The following is a 24623-nucleotide window of genomic DNA, read 5'->3' as shown; positions in this document are numbered from 1 at the left end:
AGCCAAGTGCCACCATGCCTGCTCACAGCTATTTCCTGACATATTTAAGTGATTTTAAAGACAACAGAAACATATGCAATGTGTAACAGTCAAACCACATAAATGTGTGGTTCCTTAATTACATAGCAGACGGTGCATTCCTGTACTAATCATGATTAAACAGAGGACTCTGTACCCTGTTTATACTTACGTAGGGCAAGTGTTCCTCTCCTGAGCCAGGGACTCACTATGTAGTTCAGGCTGGCCTCGAACTCATGGCAATCTCCTGCCTCAGCCCCTCAAGTGCTAGGATTACAGATGTGCACCACCATGCCTGGCAGAGGTCAAGTATTTTAAATTAGCTGGTAACAATTCTCTCTTTTGTTTAAAACATGGTCACTGATACGCTACACATTTATCTCAATTATACATGCCTATAAAAATTTATTACTTAGAATGTTGTGTAATAAAATTTTCCTTATAAAATTGTCAAAGAAATAATATTATTGCTTTAGGCAGAGACTCAAGCACTAAAATGGGAAGCCATATCTGAAGTATTTTATTTGTTCACATTTATCCTACTTGAGGTTAACACTACTTCATTTGACAGTTTAAAAATTATTCTGTAAACAAAATTAAAAATTACAGCAGCAACAGCTAAAATAAGGACACCATGTATGATAAAGGAATGTGTTGGAAGGAATATTCAGAATCAGCAAAGGAAATGTGAACATGATTGTGAATTCAACAGTAAGACAAAAGCCTTCCAGTGTCTGTAAAAAAAAGTTACCAAACCCTAAATCATAATTGCAATAATAATTTAAAAAAGAAGCAAGAATTCAAAGTGCAGGTGTGCTAGTTTTCATTTCCATATCCACTCAGGAAATAGATAGAGCATACTATTCTTTTACGTATATAAAGTGACAAGTTCTGTTTTAAAACATTTAGCTCCACTAGCTTGCAGAATTTTTTTGCTCAGTTTACATTATCTCTACATTGATTTAATGGGAAGATGGTCATATGCGATACATGGTATAATTTCTTCAATCTATGAAGAGTATAGAAATGGTAAAGTTCATTTCTAAATTTTTTTTTCTTTACTTGTATTGAATAACAAGAAGCTGAAAATCCAGTATCAGAAGCATCAGTACTTTTACTCTTTCAAAAGCAAAACAACAAAGCCTATCCTGAGCCCCCTGTCCACTTGCTGTCACCTTCGGATCCTCTGTAAGCGAAGATGACTCACTTGCAGTGACCTGTGGCCAGTGACACAAAAGCTGAACAATCCGTCTGTGCAAAGTTGGCCTGGTATCTGCCCTACTTGATTAGATTTGAGTGTTATTCCAACATTCTATAGAAAACACTTACATTTTCACAACTGTTTGGAACCCTAAATGTTTTCCCCTTAAACAAGAACGTGTGTTGACTGGATTTTTGAAGGGGATTTTTAAGAATATTTTTCAAATGTTAAAAAATACTTGTAATACTTGCTGAAGTGGAATAGGATTGACCCCCGCTGACCAAGCCTTTCCCCTCTAAGGACAGTTATCTGTGGCATTTCTCTTTCCTTACAGCTCTAATTTTATTTAAAAGCCCAAATACACAAAACGATGGCTGCCTTACTTAACGTTAAACAGCAATATTTTTTAAAACCATGTATACAGCTCACAGCAAGGTTAATAAGTTATAATACACATATAGGATCACTGACGGACTCATCTTTTCCGGGAAAATTCACGGAATGAACTGTACTCTGGTCGCCCCCTCACCCAGCAGGAGTGTGCTGAGCCTACTGAGGTGTGTCAATATTTCTCAACAGTTTCCACTGTATTACATTATGAAAACGCTTGGCTTTGAGCCAGGTACGAATAAATATTTAATTTAAAAGGAAAAGAAAACCCCAACACAGAGGAACATAAAAAAGCCCACCCCCTGCGCCCCTGCTCTCCCAAGCCCAGGTCAGCCGGACAGGGCAGAGATCTCGTAGTCACTGGCCGAGGAGATGGGCTTGCCCATCATGCGGATGTTCTTGGCACTGGTGATCCTGGCCATCATGCACACGGGCTTGTCAAAGTACTTCACCAGGGCAGGCTCCGTCAAGAGGGAGGCCAGGAACTGCTCGAAGGTGATGGCCCAGTCCCGGTCCAGGCTGGTACTGCGGGGCAGCGCCGCGGTGCCCTGGCCGCTGCGCACCAGGACCGTGTCCTCCCCGATGTCCTCGCAGTGCAGCTTGTCCTCCTCATGGGAGCCAGCACTCAGCACCGAGTACGAGGACATGGAGCTGTCGTCCTTGGTGTCGTCGTCGGAGATCAGCATGGAGGAGCAGGCCCCGTTGTCCCGGGGCGAGGAGTCCTCCAGCTTGATGTCCTCCATCTGCCCCCCGAGGGAGTGCTCCTCGCTGTCGGCCGGGGGCGGCTCGGCGGCCTCCACCCCATAGGGCTGGCCTGGCCCCTTCTTCGGGAAGAGCCCGGCTGCGATGGGCTGCCCGCCACCCACGCCGCCCGCCTCCTTGGTGGGCTGTGCGATGAAAAGCTTGCCCACCTCCCCGATCTCCAGCAGGAGGCTGGTCACCGCCGCCGTGGCGTGGTACAGCTCCTGCTCGTTGGGGTCCTCGCTGAACATGTTGTACATGGTTTTGCACAGCTCGATGAACTGGCCCTGGGAAGCGACAGAGAGAGCGTGAACACTTGCAGGACACAGGGGCAGGGCTGAAACGGCATTTTAGTGAAGACCCGAGTGGTCCCCAGCAAGTCCTCGGTGGAGGACGGCTGGACATGTGTATAGTCTCTCTACTAGTGGTTCTTTCTGGGGGGAGGATGGGATCAGGTGCTGGGGATTGAATCTAGGACCTTCAAACTGAGCTGCATCCCCAGCCCTTTTTATTTTAGTTTTTTAAAATTTTGAGACAGGATCTTCCCACATTGCCTAGGCAGGATTCAAAATGGTGATGCTCCTGCCTCAGCCTCCCAGAGTGCTGGGATTACAGGCGTGGGCCAATACTCTCAACTTCCATTTGCAGAAAGAATGAACTAATAAAGCTTCATGGATGTATCACCCGGAGTCAGAAAAGACTGTCCTGCTTTTGCTTCACTACATCTGATTTCCCTAATGAAGTACCTTAAGGAAACTCCAGACCCCAGTCTCTCTCACCTGCACACTCTCACCTCAGCTGTTCCCAGGTGAGCTCCCAGCCCCTCCCCAGCACACAGTCCTTCACCCCTGGGACACAACCCCTGCACCCAACAGGTGACTTCTCTCTTCATCTGCCAGCAAATCATCTTGTGTGCTAATCATTTGTCTTGGTTTCCCACTCATTATACTGTAGCTTTTTTTTTTTTGGAACTGGTAATCGAACTCAGGACCTTGCGCTTGCCAGGCTGGTGCTGCGCTGCTGAGCTACATCCCCAGCCCACACTTTAGCTTTTTAAGGAAAGCATAGGGCAGGCATCTTTACAGCTAAGCATGGTGACATGAAACAGCACAGGCTCACTTTTGAGTACCTGAAGATATTTCTAACGATTGGGATGAAATGCACGGACTCGCAAAATTGTCTTGTGGTTTTAATTTTCTCTGAAGAGGTAATTTTCTTACAACTGAACATATTTTTGATGCCTAAAAACATATATAAAATAGATCCAAACAGAGAGTAACTGAATACCCCGAAGTTCTCACTTTCTCTGAGGGGTGTTTATTCCACATTTATGTGTGAACAACAACAAAAAAACAGCTACAAGGTTAGAAATGAATGAGCCGCACTTACTTGATTCAGTTTGGGTAAATCCTTTGCATTCTTTGACTTAGACTTATTTTCTGGAGTCCAGAGTCTCAGATAATTGCGATTTTCTTGAGAATTTACCTTCTTCCCTAAAACCCAAATGTCAAGAAATAAGTGTTCACAGGGCAACAAATAAGCCGAAGGCAAACACAGAAGAGAGTATCTGTACCTTTGTCTGGCTTCAGACTCACTGTGACAAAGCCGTCATCTGCGCTCTGCTTGCTTCTGCTATCCAATCCAACAACTACCCCGAAATATTGAGAAGAAAGAAAGAAAACGTTATGTGGTACAGCCACGGACTAGCATTCTACAAGAAAAGAGAAGAGCCTTGAGGAGGGTGGCCCAACCTAGCAAACAAAATGAAACGAAATCAAACGAAAAACCAAAACAAAACAAGACAAAATGAAACGAACCACACCAGCGTATCATTACATTCGAACTTCAGATCAACAATGACTACATTTTAATATACATGTATCCATACTATTGTAAAGAATATATGTATACTAAGCAAATCTTTTTACAAATCTGAATTTCAAATTTTATTGGCTGTCCCTTATTTACTTGCTAACCATTTCTCTAGATGAAGGGTTTTCCCAGATTTCTTTCTCACACCTGGGGTTCAATATACAATTAAAAGTTTAAGACACAAGGTCACTTAAAAATGGGGATGCTGGCCCCAGGGAATGTGATTCCTCTCCCCAGTCTGCCACATTATCATCTTCACTTTGCATGTAGGTTCTGCAAAAAAATCTTTTTCTTTTTTTTGTCTTTCGGAGACAGGGCTTCACTATGCACTTTAGGCTGGCCTCAAACTCATGGTGATCCTGCTGCCTCAGCCTCCCAGTGCTGGGATTACAGGTGCACGCAACCAAGCCCAGCAAAATCCACTCTTTTAATGAGCTTAAAATCTATGTTCCAGAAGAAAAACAATTTTTATAATACAATGTTATGTGCTATAAAGTCCTTCAAGATGCATGATTTGGAATTTCAAAAATTTTACTTTTGAAGAATTCACTTATGCTCTTTTCTTTTTAAAACAGTACACCAGGGACATAGAAGGCTTCAAAGGAGGGAGGTCGGAAGGGCCTCAGTGCCCCATGCAAGCAGCAGCTGGCAGAGAGTACTGCAGCCCTTCCTTAGCCACCCAAGGGGGTTTTGTCAGATCAGTAGCCCCAGCCAGAGTGAGGAGAATTTATTATCTGTCGCTGGGGAATTACTCTCCCCTCTTCTTGTTTTTGAGACAAGATCTCTCAATGTAGTTCAGGCTGGCCTTAACTCACTACATAGCCCCGACTGGCCTTGAACTTGTGGTGATCTTCCTGCTTCAGCCTACCAAGCACTGGGATTACAGGTGAGCAGGCACCACCATACCCAGCCCTCTCTTTTTAATATGAAAATGATCCACATATATTTAATGTAAGTACACCCATGCAGTGGTTATTATGTAGCTCTTTAAAAACCATGCTTCCAAAGACTTAATGACATTAACATTCTCACTAGATTTTAAAATGAATAAAAAAAAAGGATATTAAATAAAATACACACAATGTCAGAAATTGACATTTAAAAAAACCAAAAATTATATAGTTGGATTCCAGTTTTATGTGTACGTATGTACACATAGTTACATATATACAATTCTGAAAGTAAGTATTTCAAGGTATTAGAAAGCAGTTACTTTGTATGGTGAAGATTTTAAGACAATTTTAGCTTATCCATTAAAAATATAAAAACCATTCTCAGCTAATGGGCTGTATGAAACCCTGACAATGAGTTGCATCTGGCCTGTGAGTTGTAGTTTGATACACAGCAGGGACAGAGAGAAGAGAAGCCTGTGACAGCAGTGCCAGCCACAGCTCTGGACAGTTGTGTGGCAAGAAGATGATGTTCCACATGAGCCAGACCCTAGCAGGGACAGCGGGCAAAATGCCACGCAGAACATGCTTTTAACCCCAGCAGGTACACGGTCCCTTCAGTGGGCTGAGGCACCTGCTCCCCAGTAGCTGCCCAACCTCAAAACTTCAGAAGGACTGTAACGCGTAGTAGTCGGCCGTGTTCACATGCTTCTTGGGTTGCCGGGCTCTGGAGGCAAGCCTTCTTCCAGTGACAGAGGGCCCTGCAGAAGGTAAGTACAGCAGCCGTGGTGAGAACGGTCACCTACCATGTGTGCACTCCGGGGTGATATCTTCAAAGAAGTACTGAGTTGCTTCGAAAGCAGAATCTGGCTCATCTTGATCAGAGGACGGCTCTGGAAAAGGAGGAAGCATAATCATCATTCTGGTAGGGGTATGGCTATGAAAGTGGCCTTAATTTTTCAATGAAATGACAGAGATGAAAAACTAAAATTATAAAGGTGGGGTGAGGTCACATCACTGGGGTGCCCCGAAGGCCTGCTGTCTCTAAAGCGTTAGCAGGGGGTACCATTCCATCCCTAACTGCATTTTCCTTTTAAGAAAACACAGCACCAGTGTCTCTTTACTTCTTTCTTGTTACAGAGAAGTTCCCAAATTCTTTCAATTACACTTTATGAACCAATTTTAGGGCACTGTACTCATATACTATAAAGAAAGTCCCCCAATTTACAGTTTTACCCTATCGCTAGTGTCCATCTCTCCTTTTTATTTTCTTAGTATTTGCTGTATATCTCCAGCTGAGACCGGCCTTGTTCAAAGCGGAACTCAAAACCTCACCACCTGCCTGCCGCCTGCTCCCGCCAGTGTTAAAAGGGCTTCCCTAAGACCCAGGCTCAGCACCCCAGTCTCATTTTGTCTCCCCCAATCCTTGCATCCCGCATCTGACCCAACACTTTTTACTCTTTCTCTTGCAGTTCCCTGTGCTGTCTTCTGTTATTTGAGACAGGGAAATGATCTCTGCATCAAGCACATGCTGATTCAGGAACTTAACATAGTCTGTCCATAGCGACCAATAAATGGCAGGTAGATCAAAGAGGCCAACAGGTTACACCAAGGAGAGAGACTGTGTGCCGGGTCCCGGTGGCTGTACCTGCGCTCCTCTGCGCGGCTTACTTACCCGGTAAGACATGCATTTTGTATAGGAGTTTGAGTTTCTCTGTGAGGTCTCCATGGCACGCGGCACCTGGAAGTGACATGAAATACCGGTGTGCGCCGTGTGTGTGTGGCAGCAGTCCCTCCAGCCTTAACACCGCCTTGAAAAATCGACTTTTTTACAAACTGGAACCAAGACATTGCATAATAAAATTCTGGCCAAGGCACATCTGCCTTAAGAGCTCTGCAGCCAGAAAGTTTAGTTTCAAATCCTGTGTACTTACTACATCTGTGCCATGGGAGAGTGAGCTTCTGTGAGCCTCGGGTTCCCCTCTCTGAGGTGGGGTGATAGCAGATTATACCAGTGATCCTGACATCAGGACCCCATGAAACGTGAGGACCATGCATGGTAATCCACACAAAGAACTTAGGATGGGGCCAGCACGTAATAAGCCAGGGTTAGTACCAAGGAAGATGACAGAACCAGGAGTCAACCTCTGAAATAGCGATGCGAGCTCAAAATAAACTCTAAACATGTTTGAGATCACTGTGAGTTAGTCATTTTAGCAACTGCTTTCAGTTTTTGAGTTCTGCTAAGTGTTTTCATGGATTTGAATGTATCTACCATTTTATCATCATAGCTCCAATCAAAGGAATCCTGTTACTTTTTCCTAAAATCAGAAAATCCTTTGTAAAAATATATCCTCAGAGTGCTTAATGATGAATCGGATTTAGAGAAAGAAGGCAAAGAGGACTCGCAGAATCTGGGCCGGAAGGAACTGGACACACTGTCTTGTCTGAGCTCCATGTAGCGCAGGGCTCTCCGCCCTCACCCTCCTGAGACGGCCGCCCAACACCTCCCAACCGCTCGCAAGGCCCGGGACCATCCGAGCAAGAGGCAGCCCGTCCCACCCACGCGTTCTCTACCAAGGGTTCTGTAACTTTTATTCAGTGCAAGGGTCCTTAACCAGTGGCCTCAACTGTAAAGTTCATAAACCCCATAAAGCGCAGCAGTTTGTAATTACACGCACATGCTGCTTCCTGGGAAGAAAACGTCCACAGTTTTTATCAGGGCTCCAAGAGTCCATGACTCAAATGGCTCTGGACTACGCGTCTCCCCTCCGCTCAAGGCTTTACAGCACACGGAAGAGGTCTGTGTTTCCTGAAGCCAAATCCAGGTTTGCGGCAGCCTGCTCTGCCCCGCACAGGTTATCATTTCAGGGCAAGGCTATCTCCAAGGTGACACATCTTCAAACTGTGGACTTTCTTGTATTCTGTGGTTTGTGGCTATCTCCCATGTTAATTCTAAGTCAGTGTCTCTCTGGGTAGGGTTCTAGAAGAAGATCTCTTCTGTTGTTTCAGTGCGGTGCAAAAAGGGTAAGCCTTTGACACAGACAGACAGACAGACCTCATTTACATGCTGGGCCCAACACATACTCACTCTGCTTCTCAGTTCAGTTAATAACAGACACTTAAAGACCTGGTGTAGTGGTGTATGTCCGTAATCTCGGCACTTGGGAGGCTGAGGCAGAAGGATCTTTCTGAGTTTGAGGCCCACCTTAACAACATAGTGAGACCCTGTCTCAACCCCCACCCTTCTGTATTTACTGGCTAAAAATTAATGTGCCAGCCACTTACTTTACTTTTCTGACGTTTATCCCTTTAGCTGAAAACGGGAACAGCAATAGTAAGGAGATAATTTGTGGTGTGAATTCTTGTGCTCCCCTAAAAGTCCTACATTAAAACTGACCCTGCCCCAATGCAACAGAACTGCAAGGAGGCCTTTAGGAATTGATTAGTGTCTGCAAGGAAGTGGCCTGAGAGAGGCTGTTTGCTTTCCTACCATGTGAGGACTCAGAGAAGGACCGATCAAGCTGCATCTGCCACACCTGCTTTGATCCTGGACTTCCCCCATTCCAAAGTTATGAGCAATAAAATTCTGCTGTTTCTAAATTTCCCAATCTATGGGGAACTAAGACAAGTACTGCAACTAAGTACTCAGGCACAGCAGTACCACATCATCTATGTCTCTAGGCTGCCTGGGTTTAAATACAAAGTGTGCCGTTGTGTGTCTTTAGGCAAATCAAATGCACGTAAGCTGTTGGGCAGCGCCTGACACAGACTGAGTGCGGCGTAAGTGCTAGTGGTCACCGTCCTTGTTACTTCAAAGGCAGCTGTTCAGATGGAGAGATCTGTACAAGTTCTAAGTCCCTCTGTGTCCCACCTGTAAGCAAGGACAGATGCTCTTACGGCTTTTAACCCCAAGAAGATCTTAAAGAGGTTAGCATCCTTTGACCTTTGTACCTTTTCAGCATTCTTCTTACAGATTAAGGGTGCTCTTCGGAATCAGTACTATCTCTACGCCTGACCTTTTCTCTTTCCTTGGCATGTCATTTAAAGTATACGGTCCAAGGGCAGGCTGGCACAATGAAGAATAAAAGCGTTCCTTCTTACTTCATTCTGCCGGCCTGACATAATGCTTGCTAAATCTACGCCCTCACGTCAGGGGGGCCAACTCTACTACAAATGTCTAGTATAAACGGAAGAGGAATCCACTGAGAACATGGGGCCATAAACACACTGGGCGGAGAGGTGGACGGCGTGTGGGGGGCGACATGAGTGTGCGAGCCGGTGACAGCCGGTCCTTCATCCCAGGAAAAGGAGACCAAAGACTTCCCTGTCACTGCAGAGCACCTCTGCGCTTCTCTGCAGGGCTGCGGTCCGAAGGCAGCACTGAGGAGCCCGGGTTACCGCCCCATCGTCCCTTTCTGGATTCAGGCGCATGCAGTAAGAGCGCATCCTTACTCAGCCCAGAGACGAACTCTCGGAAGTTAATCAGGGAGTCCCCATTTTCATCTAATAACTGGAACAAGCGAGAGGCCAGCACGTCAGAGTGAGCACCACAGGCCCAGGGAAAGAGCAGCGCGAACATGCCCTTGAACTGCTCAAAGTCAATGCGGTACTGCTCCAGGTAGGGCAGGCTGGGGTCGTGCCGGTCCAGCGCGTTGCTGCTCCCACCCCAGTAGCAGCTGGTTAGATGTTCTGCCTGGAAAAGACCAAATAGGAGGATCAGCTTCTGCGGTCCCTGGGGGTTTCCGTGGCCCCGAGTCACAGACATAGCATCACAGTCACACAGTTTATAATCTGGAAGCGTGCGGTCTTCCGGCTTCACACATCTGCGAATAGTGCTAGAAAAGTCACTCTGCAGGAACCACGGAGGTGAGAAAAGAGATCTGGGTTCAGCAAACCGCCGATCCTGTCCTTGGAAGCCAGGCAGCGACTTTGTGCAGGAGGGTCCTGCGACTCCAGGAGACGAACACACCCATTCTAGGAAGACTACGGGGATAAACAGATCCTTCTCCCTTGCCTACAGATACTGCAAAGGTTGTGAGTCTGAGGACTTCAGTTCTGCTCTCAGAAAAGAGAAAAGAAGACCAAGGAGTAAAGCAAGCACCAGGGATTGCTGGGAACTGCAGCTAATCAGCTAAGAAAGGAGGGTGGGGGCGGGGGGGTCGAGGAGGAGGCGGAGCGGGGAGCCGCTGCCCTGTGTGCAGTGCAGCCTGGGCAGAGGAGCGGAGGCTGTGTCCAGGTCCCCAGGGCCCCGGGCTGCGTTCCTGGCTGCTGGCGGGGGGAGCAGGGGGACATCAGAGGGAGGGCTGGGTGGGGAGGTCACAGTGGCCTGAAGCCTTTTCTGAACCAGCAGGAGGGGAGCCCAGCAAGCCCTGGGGACAGGTGATAAGAGCTCCCCAGAGCACTTCCTCCTTCACTAAGCATTCAAGTAACTCTGAGCCAGGCCCGGACAGGGTGCAAGGTTTCCACGGAGCTCACGATGGTCAGAAGAGGGCAGGCCAGGCCTCTCCCCTGCTCTCCGATGAGACCCCACAAACCATCCTTGGAGGCGTAGGCCCAAGAGCAAAACAGAAGGACCAAGGCGGAAAGACAAAGGGAAGCTAGACAAGGGGCCCCGAGCTGTACGTCCCACCACATCTGCCTCAGTGCAGCCTTTCCCCTTTCCCCCACGTTCTACCCCAAAGTCCAAGCAGTGAGCTTCCAGGAGAGGAGCTGCACCACTCCTTTGTACGTGCAGGGAAACACTCAGACACCGGCACAGTAGTGACTCAACAAATGCTTGTGAAAATTACTTAAAGCCACTTGAAATGCTCTGAGCGCAGAAGAAAGCATCCATAGCTGAAGCTGTTATTGTGGTTCACAGTACCAGAGACTTCTCCCGTCCCTGCTACCAGCCAACGTCTCAGGGTCCCTGTGAGCGAGGGTAGCTTGCTCTCTTTGGGCACGGGCTCAGGGCCCGAATGACGCGCTGGGTTGTGGACTGCTGAGGGCCCCAGGTAAGTCGGGGCTTCATCGACCTCAGGACCTGGGACTTCTGTACAAACAGCCCTGCTCCTCTCCTCCTTCAGGGCCCTGCAAGATCCGCCGCCTCTCTTCCGCCTCAGCCCTTCCTCTTGTCTGCTCATGGCCTTGCTGCCCCAGGCCCACTCCTGATCCTGAGTCAGTGCCCTAGCATCCTGGCGCAACCCCCAACCACCCTGGGAAGCAGGTGCTTCTAATCTTCAGCATCCCTTTTTAAAAGCTGATGCAGTTAGATCATAGTTTCTCCTTTGGGAAACTGAAGGATTTCATCATGGACAACTAACTCACTTACCCTGAGCATCAGCTACAGGTGCTCAGCAGGCCTGGATGCAGAGTGCTGAGCTGGCCCCGGACAGCAGCGTCACGCTCAGGAGCCGAAGAGAGACGGGGTGGAGAGGAAGTTGTCGCCCACCTGTTGCTGACTCTGCTGCTGCTGCACGAAGCGCATCACTAACCAGCCGAGGAACCCAGGGTGCCTCGGTCTCTCCGGGCTTCAGTATCCTCATCAAAAGGACAAAGGGACTATCCCACATTGATAACTGATTACTAATTTATCAACTCAACACACTAGGAAGGGAACTTCGCCAGGCAGCAGTGAGACACAACTACGTAAGGCCGTGGTGCCCTCTAGTGGCGGCCGGGTCAGCAGGACGATTGGTGAGACTCCTCACTCCCAAACCCCCAGTCTCTCTAGGAACCAGTGCTCCAACTAGATCAGTGCTTCTGCCCTTACGCTTTCCCCTATACTATCTTTGCACTGCTTAAAACGGTCAAATTTAGTTCTGGCAGTAATTATTGTCATAAAATGTGTACTTACCTCAAAGATATGTTTTAAATATTTTCCATCAGTTGCTACATTTTAACCCGTGAGGTTGATAATGATAATATGGCAAAAACATTTTTTTCTAGGAGCTGGGTATGGTGGCGTATACTGGTAATCCCAGCACTCTGGGATTCAAGCCCAGCTGGGGCGCTACGGTGTTTTCGCAAGACCCTATCTCAAAATTTAAAAAAGAATTTTTTTTAAAGGCCCTTTTTTAAAGGGTTGCGTTCAGTCTCCAGCATTGAAAAAACACTTTAGAATAAAGAAATTTTGCGTTCCTTAGTTGCTGGATAATCTTTTCTTATCACAGACCAAGACTGGTAGGAGTTCAATTTTAAAATGGAAAGCACAGGAATTTAACCAATGAAGCTTTTCTTTAGACATGTAAATAGCTTTATTCTTATCTTAGTTATATATTATTTTTTCTTAAAGTCACTTAATAGTTCAATACAGGAAATGTGCATAATAAAAACTTCAGGCAGAATTTAAACTTGATTACCACTGCCCTGATGAGTTTTAGAAAGCAATCACCTATTAGGTTCAGAAAAAGTTACAATATTATCTGGAGAGGAAGACAGATAAAACAGCATAAATTATGACAAGAATCTGTTTACTTTCAGACTAAGTAATCCAGTTTCGTACCTTGTGATCCCTTGGTTTAACAGAAAGAACACTGAATTTTTTAAATTTTTGGGCACCAGGAATCGAACTCAGGACCTTGTACTTGCCAGGCAGGCGCTTGTACCACTGAGCAGAACACTGAATTATTAAAGTAAACTTTTTTAATCTTTGGAGAGGACACGCAATCACTCTGAAACTCACCTTGAAAAGAGCATACAGTTCTTCCAGCTCATCGATAGTAAAGGAAGTCTCTGTCACAATGGTTCGCACCTATGAAAGAAAGGCGCACAATTAATTTCACATGCTCAAAAGATGCCATGCTGGGAAAGTCCCTAACATGCTTCGTTCAGGTTGTCCTCAGTTCTGTCAAGTGGGAATGTATGAGCGGGCAGGAGAGATAGCAGGAATGGAGAGAAAAGGGCCTCTGCTGCGTGTCCAAAAACTCACCACGTTGCGTTTCGTGGTATCCTCCAGGGTCTGGATCACTTTAAGTCTCTGTTTGAATCTCATTTGCTCAATTAAGTCTGCCCGAATAGTTCCAAATTTCTGCAAGAAAAACAAGTAATACTAGTATTTCTAGAAAAGTCTGCCAAAGCAGTGTCCTGTGCTGTCTGCAGAGAGGGTGAGGCGTTCTTGACGTACAGGTCACACAGGACTTGCCACTTGGTAGGCAACCGAGATTACACTTTCATGTACTGTTTTAAAGCCCTTAGCGACCACAAATAAATGTCTGGAAATAGTCATGCATTTCAGCAAGTGAACTGAACTGTACAGTCATATGCGTCTTCCTGAAACAGTAGTTACCAAGAAGAGGAAAGTTTAAATTAGGCTATTTGTGCATGGAGAAGAAACACTCCTCTTTAGAGGGAGCGTTGCCTTGACAGGAAGGAAGCTAATTACTAGACTTGGAGCTTGGGAGAAATGTCTGTGTGAGGCTTCCTGCTCCTTTTGAAGCATCTATCTGTCTGGTCCAGAAAGCCATGCTGCGATGCAGGGTGGGAGATGACGTGAGCTAAGGCATCTCTGAAATGCCCAGCATCACCTGCATGTTAGTTGAATTAAACTTTAAAAGCCAAGTGAATCTCTTTGTCGGCAGAGAAGGAACATGTAAGGTTTTAAGTCTCCTGGTGATACAAAAGAGAAACAAATTGCTTAAAACTGGAGGCTTCCTGTTGTAATGACAACAATGGGTAAAAACATTCAGAGGATAAAGGAAAGGGGACAGACAATACAAGTGTTGGCAAGAAGGTACAACCGAACTCAGGCACTGTGAGTTGGACTATCAATGGGTACAACCATTCCGGAAGTTTGTATAGCAGCATCTATAACATCTGAACATATGTGTTCCTATGACCAAGAGCCCCATTCCTAAGTATATATACCCCCCAAAAAAGTATATATGGGTTGGAAGTACACGTAGGGCTTCCAGGCTTTGGGATTTTATCCTGAGTGAGAGGCAAAACCACAGAGTTCTACGCAAAGGAAGGACATCTGACTTGGTTATGGAAGGACCACTCTGTCCCTGGGAGACTGGTGAATACTTTATGTCTCTGACTTGCTGCACAGCATAGTAGGGGCTCCATAAAATGCTGGGTTGCCAGATTCCACCAACAGAAACAGGAAATACAGGTTATCTGGTTAAATTAAAATTTCAGAAAAACATGAGTACTCTTTTTTTTACTACCACAAGATCCGTCTAACATTAGTCCTGTATTTTACTTGACAATGTATAAACAGCACAGCTGTTCAGAGTGGTCCATGTGGCAGACTCTGAACTGTCATATTTCCCAAGTTGGAAGGTAGAGCCAAAGATGAGGCCTCCCTAGTACTTTTTACTTTCTTCTTGCTTTACAAGGACTAATCAGGGAGTTGAGCTTTCACCTTCGCATTCCTTTCTGATCGTCAGGACAAGAGAACATGGACATCTCTGACTCTGGGCCAGCTGACCTTCCTCCAGGAATGCAAGGAGTGGGTCTGGACCTAACAAAAAGTTGGGTGTGGTGGCGCATGCCTGGAATCCCAGCTACTGGAGGGGCTGAGGCAGAAGAATGTCAAGTTTGTGGCCAGCCTTGTCTCAAAACATAAAAAGGGCTGGAAATATACTCAGTGGGTTTGATCCTCAGTATTAAAAACAAACAAACAAACCCCCCAAACCCAACAAAACCAAGTTTTATGGGAGAACCTTCTTATCTCTAGAGAAGTGCTTTCTACATACTGAATCAGCTTCTTTTCAACAAGAAAGACCCACTGCTTATTTTCACTGAACAGCCTAACTCAACAGTCGCCATTAGTGATGAAAAACAGTTAACTCGCTCTAGGATTAAACCTTGGACTGGGAAAGAGAAACTCCCAGAAAGGCAAGTCTTTTGATCCCAAAAGAAGTGCCATGAACAGCCACTGAAAAAACATGAGGCATGATCACAATACATGGTGAATGTTTAAAAAAAATTATTATAGCAAAAGAAACACTGCCATTAGCCCCCCTCAACATGCTCCCCCTCACTTTCAACAGTTATCATCCTCGCCACCTTCTGAAGCAGTTCTGGAAGTCCTCCTTCGTATGTGTCACTACTGGCTGCAATAAAAATACAGTAATGCTGCTGTTGAGAGCCATTCAATGGAAAGACAGGCTTGTAAAAACATTACGGTGGGTCCTTATCCACCTTCATCACCACATCGGGCACCAGGTGGATTGTGGCTCTTCCCCAGAGTCAAAATGACCATGAAAGGTAAACATTTCTTTTGATATTTTTTGGTACCAGAAATCGAACTCAGGACCTTGCGCTTGCCAGGCAGGCGCTTGTGCCCCTGAGCTATATCGCGGCCTAAACGTTTCAATACATGCAGGACCCTGAGGCAGCCATGTCAGTGCAACTAAAGAAAGAACTAATGAAAGAGAACTTCCAGAATTGCCTCAAAAAGTGGCAAGAACGATGGGAAACGTGTGTTCAAAGCAAACAGGGATTAATGGGAATGCATCTTTTACTATAATAATCTTTAAATTACCGTATTTTTTGATCATACCATATACTTACCTAATGATGGGCTGGGTTTACATGAAACTAGGCTGTAATATGCCGTGAGCAAGAGAGATAAGGAGAGGACATTTTATTGCACCTACAACTGCCAAGGATGATAGGTTTTTCCAGCACAGAAAGAAAACATTGCCAGAATGGAGAAGACCATAGTAGGAAAGACAGACATGGAACTCCTGAACGCCGGGCCTAGGGTCAAAGGTTAAATAGGGCCAGGCTGGAGGCGGTGTTTAGGGGGTAGGCTGCCTGACGTGGCAGACCAGGATTGGGCAGGAGCGTGGGAAAAGAAAACATGATATTACAGAAAGGGAAGTAGGAAGTCGTAATTTGACTCAGAGGGAAAAAGGGTGGGGCTTAGCACACGGTCTCTAGTAGCCCGCAGCATATTGCTTCCTAGCCATACAGGCTCAGCGCCATAGCACATGGCCTCCAGTGGGTGGCGCCATAGCGACTTGGCAGGAATCACAGTGAGGCGAGGCACCCATCAAAGGACATTCATATGCCATCTCATGTGATCCTTATAATGCCTTACTGAGCTGTAACTGCCACCTGCATTTTACAGATGAGAAAAACCAAGGTCCTGGGGGGTTAAATAAGCCCGAGTCACCCGAGGCCACACAGTGACGTCATGGCTCCTCCGCCTATGCTCTGCCACAGCAGCATGTTCTTTCTCATCTCTAAGGAGAACAGAACATAAACTTGGAGCTAGACAAAATCTGAGTTAAGTTCCTGTTCTCGCACTAGCTGGCTGTGAGATGGAGCAATCCTAGAGTCTTCTGAATCTCAGTTTCTTCTATAAAATGGGACCCTGAAGCTGTGCTTGTAGAACTGCTGTGAGGAAGGAAGGACACGCTAACCTCTAAAAGCACCCACAATAACTCATGTTAAACACTGGCTTTTTGCTAAAGAAAAAGAACTATTTCTCTCCTTTGTGTTTAACTGACAGGTATTCCTCAACTAGGAACAACACGCCGGCCTGCTCCCTGGCCAGGCCTTTGCCACTTGCCATGGGACAAAGCAGTGACTCCTCCTTCTGCGTCCCGACCTAAGAGGGGAAGCAAGCACTCGGAGATCCTGCCTGGCCACTTCTGGAGGCTTCCTAAAGAAACAGTATAGGGGCACCCCCACTTCTCCTTCTGGGGGAGCTCTGACAGAATGAAATGCTAAAAATATGGCAAACAAAAACCACTCAGTCCATCCTGCAGCCAACATTCCCCATTCCCTCTTTTGTGACCTGGCCTGAGGTCCGCAGGGTGCTGGCGGTGGTGTGTGGGTCGGCCTGGTGAGCAGACGTGAGAACTCTACTTCCTAAGTGCCCCAAGAGTGAAATCTCACTTTCCGTCCTCTCCAGCCCCTGGCGGGAAGACCTTTGGGTGATGTGGGAATGTAGCTTTGTTCTTGGTGGGACCTGTGCGTGCACTGCGCCTCTGCACTTCTGATGGAGTTAAACAGAAGAGGACGAAGTCTCTTAGTGTATTTTTAAAAGCTTGCTTTTCAATTTTTAAAAAAGGATTTAATGCACAGGCAGAACTGAGAACCACCAATACGGTGGTCAGGAGGGAGGACAGAAGACAGAGAAACACTTGGTGTGCGTGTTAAGTTCCTCTGTTGGATGTGGTCAGTGGAATGACACTCAAGCAGGAAGAGAAAGGCCAGGTAACACAGGCAATGACATAAACAAGAGGTTCTCTCGCAGGTGGAGGAAGGAAGCTGCTGCTGGGTCCGAGATCAGATGTCCGGCAGTCTCAGGTCCGCCCTGAGGGATCAGCCAGACGGGATGTAAATGGAAACCAGGCCCTGGGCTTCTCTCAGTCTCATCCCTTTCCCATTAAAAATGGGCCAAGTGCCAACCTCAGCACGATGCTAGCTTATCTGCTGTGGAGAGTAACACTGAATTTCCACATCCTAAGCTTTACTGCTGGTCTAGAATTCCTTTTAACAATAAAGGTTCAAGGGATCCCTTTAGAAAAACCACCCACATGCACAATAAACTACTGCCTACCATCTCTCGGGCTCATTTGCTGAAAGATCAAGTCACTGCGGCGTTCTTTTTTTTTGAGTACTATCCAGTAGTCCTGGGGAAGTGGTTTTGAAAAAAATGTATTAGGCTAATGACCAATTATGAAGACAGTGAAGTGAAACAGCAATTTGCAGTCTCTGAGGGTGAAAATATAACTTGGGACTCTACAGAAATCGAACAGCATGTGCCAGGAATCATTCACATTTTTTGATCCATTGCTGCAAATTCATTCCTAGGATTCTAAGAAAATTAATCAGAGATGTGGTACTTGTGTACGAGTTGGACATAGAATATCATGCTGAAAATTTGGAAGAAATCAAAGTAAATGTCCAAGAAAGGGGGATCACTAAAATAAACTTTGTTGACCCATTAAACAAAATGTAAGTAATTTATTAAAATCATGTCTTCACACAATAGTTCGTGTGTTAGAAAACGTTCATGGTCTGTTTTAACAAAAAATAAAAGTGCAATGAAGCAGTATTTAGTACAGGCTTGATTTTTAAGTGTATATTACAAATACAAAAATATGGTTAAGGGAAACATGGTGAAATGCTCATGGTTCAGTTTATCTTTTTTTTTTTTTAGTATCAGAGATCGAACTCACAACCTTGTGCTTGCCAGGCAAGTGCTGTGCTGCTGAGCTACATCCCCAGCCCACAGTTTATCTTCTTATTTGTTTATAATATCTGTCATAATCATGTACTAATTCTATGACTCTAAAACACTGCAAATATGTTTTCAATAAACATGGAGTCTCAATGAAATTTTTTTAAAAAGTCAGTCTTTCATCCATCATGAGTTAAAAAATTTCTGAAAAGGTTCCTAGATCCATATCAATTTTAATTTTTGACTCTAAGAAACTTTCTTTTCTTTTTTTTTTTTTTTTTGGTGTTTCTCCGGTACCGGGAACCGAACTCACAACCTCGCGCTTGCCAGGCAGGCGCTTTGCCGCTGAGCTAAATCCCCAGCCCCTAAGAAACTTTCTGACCTCAACCAATACTTCACTATTTCTCTTGTACCGGGTTTGTTGCCAGCTGGAATACACAAAATGTCTGGAGAAGACACACTGTGCTTAGCGGAATGTTCATGCTTTCTCGTGCCTAATGATCATTTCTAAAAACATTTACAGAGCCACGGATTAGGAAATAAGAAGCCACAGGGACCGAGTCTTGGGGACCCCACAAATCAGCAGTTGCCAAGGGAACAAGTGGCACTGTGGTTCTCTTACCCTAGAAGCTTCCTAGTTCTCTTCTGGAATTCAGAAGCAGACCAGGTTAAGCCCAGCGAATCATGGGTCAGAAGGCATCCTCCCTCATCCCGGCTAAGCACTTTTAGAGGAGTACTACATTATAGTTCACATTAGTCCACTAAAGGTGTTCTAAGTGTCTCAGACTATCTAATTCAGAGGGTTCCTAGTACTCAGCATGGAAACAGGAAATGAACTGACCTGTGAAGGTCCCCATGCCGCCCGCTCCCCATAGCCCCTCCCTGATCTACCCAGAGTTGAATCTGAGATGCCGCCAGGTCAGGTTTCAGAATGCGCACAACAAAGAACTAAAGGACCAGAGTTTGTTGTGCCATTTGCTACTACAGTATTAGACCCACTAGAAATGGTAGGACCCAGTGTCCATCTCTTGAAATGAAAACTATTAGCCACTAGGTAGCTGCTTACTTTTGGCAACTAGTTCTTACCGTGTAAAAGGAAGCAGGTAAACCTATGAGTCACGCTATGGTTTGAATACTTTTGCCCCTTACAAAACTCATGTTGAAACTTAATTCCCAGTGCAACGGTGTCGGGAGGTGGGGCCTTACGGGAAGTGCCGAGGTTGGGAGGGCTCTACCCTTAGGGATTAATTCTGCGCAGGAAAGGGTTCTCTATCCTGTTCTGCTGTGTGAGGACAAGGTGTTCCTCCCATCTGGACGATGTGGCATTCAAGGGTTATCTTGGAAGCTGAGAGATGGGGCTCTAAGCTGCACTTCGATCTTGGACTTTCCAGCCTCCGGAATCCTGAGAAATAAATTTCTGTTCTGTATAAATGGCCAGTCTGTGGTGTTCTGTGATGATGCACACTAGCAGTATGGGGATCACATCCGGCTCCCCGTGATAACCTCCGGGTGCCATCCACTCACAGCCAGGCCAAGAGGCCAGGCCTACCTCATAGGAAGTTCCAATGAGCCGGAAGATGTCCACAGCAGGGTAGGGCTCCACGTCATCAGTGAGCAGGGAGTGCAGGTGCGGGATGGGAGGCAGGGTGCTGTCTTTGTTGGTCACACTGTCCAAGTACCTGCAAGAAGAAGAGCTGGGCAGTTACTACAGACGAACCAGAAATTCTCCTGTGCTACGTTTGCCATCCACTTTCTGAAAAGTGCATTATACCATAAAAGACAGATTTTCTTAACAGCCTCAAGAAAGTTTCCTTCCTTCTAAAAAACAAGTATATGGAAATAAATTTGTAGCCAGAGATTTTTATGGCTATCAACTCAATTAAGACTTGTGAAGTGAAAGAGAAAGAGATAAAGCACAGGGAAGAAAACCACAGGTGGTTTTTCAAGTCAGGTGGAACACCGTACCTTCCCAAAACGGTCATGGCCTCCCCATCGTCCTTGCAGTTCAACAGTTTGTCCACGTTCGCATCCAGCACAGCGAGGGCCAACTGGAATATCACTTTGATTCCTTCATAGAAGAAACAGTCCACAACCACCACTGCACTCTCAAAGGGCATCACACTGAGAAACAGTGTGAGGAACCACGACAGGGAGATGGTAGAGATCACACCCAGATCCTGCATGCAGTCATACAGCTGCGGGACATAGTCCCGGGCCAGTTCCTCGAAGACACCTTGGTCCACCAGTGCGCCTGAGCAGGGGTGACACAAAAAGTTATAGATTAACCAACGGCAACTTCTTACTACAGAGCCCAATCAAAACATCTCACTCTAGTAATCCAGTACACTTCCTTTTTACTAACTGTTCTGCCATTACTGTATTACTAGACCAAGGTGTTGACATAGCTCAGTCACCAGGTTAGTTCTGGCTGCATTTTCTTCTGGGTTTTCCTACCATAAAAGAGAACGAATGTGACAACAGTAATGGTTGATCAAAAGGCTAGTTTAGGTTAGTTATTGTTTTGGCCAGTGTTTGGCTAGGTATGAAATATACATCTAGTAGCTCTACATGTCCTAAAGCAGCTTACTTGGTGTACTGGTTAATCTTATTGTCCAGTAGACTGGATTAAGAGATTCCTAGAGAGGTGACTGGGTCCTGGGGCACTATACTCATCAGTGGGTGAATCCACTGATTTTCATAGCTGAATGTACTGTTAGGAGGTGGGGCCCAGTTCAAGCAGGTGAGTCACTGGGAGTGTGACTTTGGAAGGAACATCTCTTAGCGGTGATCTTGCCCTGTGTTCTGCTTCCCAGCTGCCACTGAGTGAGCAGTTTTGTTTTGCCATGCCTTCTCACCATGATGCTTCTACCTTGGAGACAAATGACCATGGACTGAAGCCACTGAAACCGTTAGCCAAACGAACCTCTGCTGTAGTGGTGGACTAAAGGTATTTTGCCCCAGCAATGGAAAAAATAAACAATATACTTGGTAAACACTTCTTTGAAAACAATAACAACAACAAAGATCTTGAAAGGCACAGACTCCACTCATAAATCATTACTAAAAAAATTATTTTTTAAAATTTAAAAGCATTTCAACTATATAAATTCATGATCAACTTACTGACATTTTTAAAGAATATTTTTCATGAATCAGACTTTGGACAAAGGTTTATAAATATAGACAGAAAACAAGAGGGAAACATAAAAGCATACATTGTACTACACCAGCAATGAGAAGCTTGTCCTGCTAAAATGAAATGTCTGGTACCTAAAAGGATGATAAGGAATAACAGCAAAAATTCAATGGTTGTTTGCTCTGCAACAAAACCAGTTCTGAAAAATATCTTCTTAACTAAACTTGGGATAAACCTTCACATGCTATTTTCTCCACTCCAGGCAAACTTTGCTCTGAATAACACTGCTCTCCATAGGTACCATCCTCTTTATTAAATAACCCGGGGGTGGGGCCAAACCTCTACTTTAACGGCTGGTATACTTGGTATAACTCTCACACAGTACAGAGTGTCACCTACATCAAGAGTTTTCTAAAAAAATTCCTGTAACAGTGATATGTATGAATCCTTTTAGGCTCTGTGGGACCTCTTTATTTATAGTCTATATTTATTCAAGCTCTCTCATTTCAATCTCGGAAAAACTGGTATGGCTGTAAAACATCTCTGTTGAGATATGGGTTAAGATGTTAATCACATCACCACATACCAACAACTCTAGTGTTGTAGTAATCTGGAAGCATGCGTTCACACAGGGCCACTAGCAGCCAGAAAGCCTCTTCCTCTTTGGCATAAAGAAGTAGCACTGAAGTGACAATATTCATGGCCTAATGGAATGAAAGACAATGTCACCAAATATGTTTTAAATACGTGAAGTACACTTTAAAATATAAACCATTTCTGTCAACCTGAAAAAAATTACTGAGTTATTCTCACAGGGGCTGGCAAACCCTTTCTGTAAAAGAACAGATAGAATTCTTACGCTTTGCAGGCTACACATAACCTTCTGCCAATATTCCTCTGGGATTTGTTTTGTTTTCTGACCCTTTAAAAATGTAAAAATCATTGGCTCTTGAGCCAATGACCGTTCAGGGTCTTCACTAGCACTGATATGCACCAAAGCCCTAACACATATTATAGGCAAATTTTCATTTCAAAAACTGTCCAAAGGCTGTTTGATGAAGTTTTCAGCAACCTGATGAAATCTCTCACTACTGTTTTCTTAACCCTTACCTCAGAGAGGTAAATATTTCCTTTTTAACCTTCCATAGTGGTTTCTATAACCAAATACACAAGGCTCTGAGTTCACTTCTGAGAACAATGAAACCTTTCAAAGTTAGAGCCCTTTCCAATATTTCCATCTGGGCAGAGATGGTCCTGATAAGTAGTAATTTAAATTCTAAAAGATGTTATCAGATAACTCATAAGCACGCAACAGCTCAGCTATTTTAATAGCCCTCTTAATTAAAAAGAAAGATCAAAAGACAAAGGTGAATTCTACTATACTAGAAGTCAACTCTCTTCTATACTTTCTCTTTTGATCCTCTAGAAACCTGTAATTGTTCATTAGATGACTACAATATAAATTTCAAAAAAGGTATTTTGGTCTAATAGGTTCTTTCTTGCAAGTCTTGCTCCATACGCTCCTAAGTGAAATCATTGAAATTCCTCTGGAGAATGAACCTGTCGATTCTAGTCCATGATCATGGTCACAGTCGGTTCCTTAGTCATCAAGCAAAGAGAGGTTTTTCGAAGTTCGACTTTGTAACGGGTTCTGGAGTGGGAGCTGAGGAGTCGGGGAGTGGGTGGGGTCAGTTTGAGGAAACACCTCACAGGGTTTAAATGCTGGTATCTGGGAGAAAAGCAAAGATGTAGAGGTTAACTCATCACTTTGGGGACATATTTAAAGTAAGTGCTATCATAAAGATAAATAATGTGGTAAAAGGGACAAGTGTGTATGTGTGTAGGAGGGAGAAAGGTGTGTGTGTGTGTACAGGAATAGGAATTAGTCCCCTTTTAGCTTTTCGCTGGATAGTCAAGAAATGCCTCTCGATGAAATAGTCTTTGAATCTAAGGTCACATTATCTTGGTGCTACCCAAGTTCTCACTTTACTGGTACTACAAGAAACAACTGTAATTGGTAGGTGGACATGTTTTTGTTGTTATTACGCAGAGTTAAACATTTATTTATGCGTATGTTAAAATATAACCCTGGCAATCAAAAGCTGTATTCTCCAGGACGACACTGGTTATGAAGACTCAAAGTAGGAATGCAGTAGCAACCTATAACGGAAGGACTGCACTCAGAAAGAGAGATCAGAAGGAGCTTTCCTGGGTCAGTGGCTGATCCAGAAGGGGAACACTTGTCCTGTGGCTCCTTTCTCAGAGTAGTAATTCTCAACCCAGGCTGACTTCATACTTCAGGGTCAATTTGGCAGTGTCTGGAAACAACTTTGATTGTTGTAACTGGGAAGTTCTACTGGTGTCTAGTGGTGGGGCTGGGGGGCACCGAACAGCTTACGAAGCACAGGACAGTCCCACCATAAAGAACCATCAAACCCACAGTCAGTGGTGCCAAGATTGAGAGTCGCTGGTATGCTGGAAGTCTCATCACCCATGGGCTTTCCTCTACGTTATTGAGTGGCTAATAAAACAAAATAAACTTTAAATGTGTAAACACTCTGTGACGTTTACCTGGCAATACCCTATGTTGGGATTTCTGAAAGCGTAAGCAGTCAAGACTCTCCGCAAAGCGGCAATGCCCATTTCATTCTGGAAAGCTGGGTGCTCTGGAAGAGAACGGTGTAAGTCCCTCTCAATCTCCTCGGTGGCGAGGTTATACTTCCCCATGGATTTCTCCACCAGGTCTTCATAGTAACCAGGATGCGTGGCCTTCTCATTGATGGCACCTGAGAAACACACAATAGATAATATGAACAAGGTGGGGCCCCTGCCTTTGGTCTGCAACTGTAGCTTACTGGTGAACCCCTTCACCTTCCTGTGACTCAAAGGGAATTTGGAAAATCAAATGAGATCACACAGCTGTGGTGTGTTTTGATTGTGGCTAGACTGGTTCATTCACATGTGGCCCACTTCTCTCTTTCAGCTCCGTAGCAAAGTGGTGACATAAAAACCCTGTTATGGTTTGTGTCTGGGTGTCCCCCCAAAGCCTCATGCGGTCATGGGGCAGGCTTTTAGAGTTTGATTGATTATGGGTGTGACAGCTGCACCCGCCCTGGAGTGGATAGTTTGCATATGTAAGGGAGAGGAAGAAGGTGCTTCTGGCCATTTCTTTCCTTGTGTTTGTGTTTGTTACTTTGCTGTGTTCTGCCGCCATGAGCTGTAGTTCTTTGCCATGTGCCAGTCTGCCTT

At 45.1% G+C, this 24623-nt stretch overlaps 1 protein-coding gene across 2 annotated transcripts in view; it reads right to left on the bottom strand.

The window, feature by feature from the left end:
* Nucleotides 1-515: 515 nt before the first annotated feature.
* The window catches only part of Tbc1d9 (TBC1 domain family, member 9 (with GRAM domain)), a gene marked incomplete in the record, with an annotated part of 109879 nt that continues 85771 nt past the window's right edge, over nt 516-24623 (bottom strand). For both annotated transcript variants that reach the window (XM_005400866.2, XM_005400867.2), the window contains 12 exon segments: nt 516-2637; nt 3740-3843; nt 3924-3998; nt 5919-6005; nt 6788-6853; nt 9568-9808; nt 12779-12847; nt 13025-13123; nt 19788-19917; nt 20204-20489; nt 21961-22078; nt 23946-24160. In XM_005400866.2, coding sequence (XP_005400923.1) covers nt 1939-2637; nt 3740-3843; nt 3924-3998; nt 5919-6005; nt 6788-6853; nt 9568-9808; nt 12779-12847; nt 13025-13123; nt 19788-19917; nt 20204-20489; nt 21961-22078; nt 23946-24160 — 2189 coding nt within the window.

The sequence above is a fragment of the Chinchilla lanigera genome, unplaced genomic scaffold (genome assembly GCF_000276665.1).
Source record: "Chinchilla lanigera isolate Chin_1 unplaced genomic scaffold, ChiLan1.0 scaffold00070, whole genome shotgun sequence".
Lineage (NCBI taxonomy): Eukaryota > Metazoa > Chordata > Mammalia > Rodentia > Chinchillidae > Chinchilla > Chinchilla lanigera.
The sequence above is the reverse complement of the archived record's forward strand: the minus strand, read 5'-3'. Positions and strand labels throughout refer to the sequence as shown.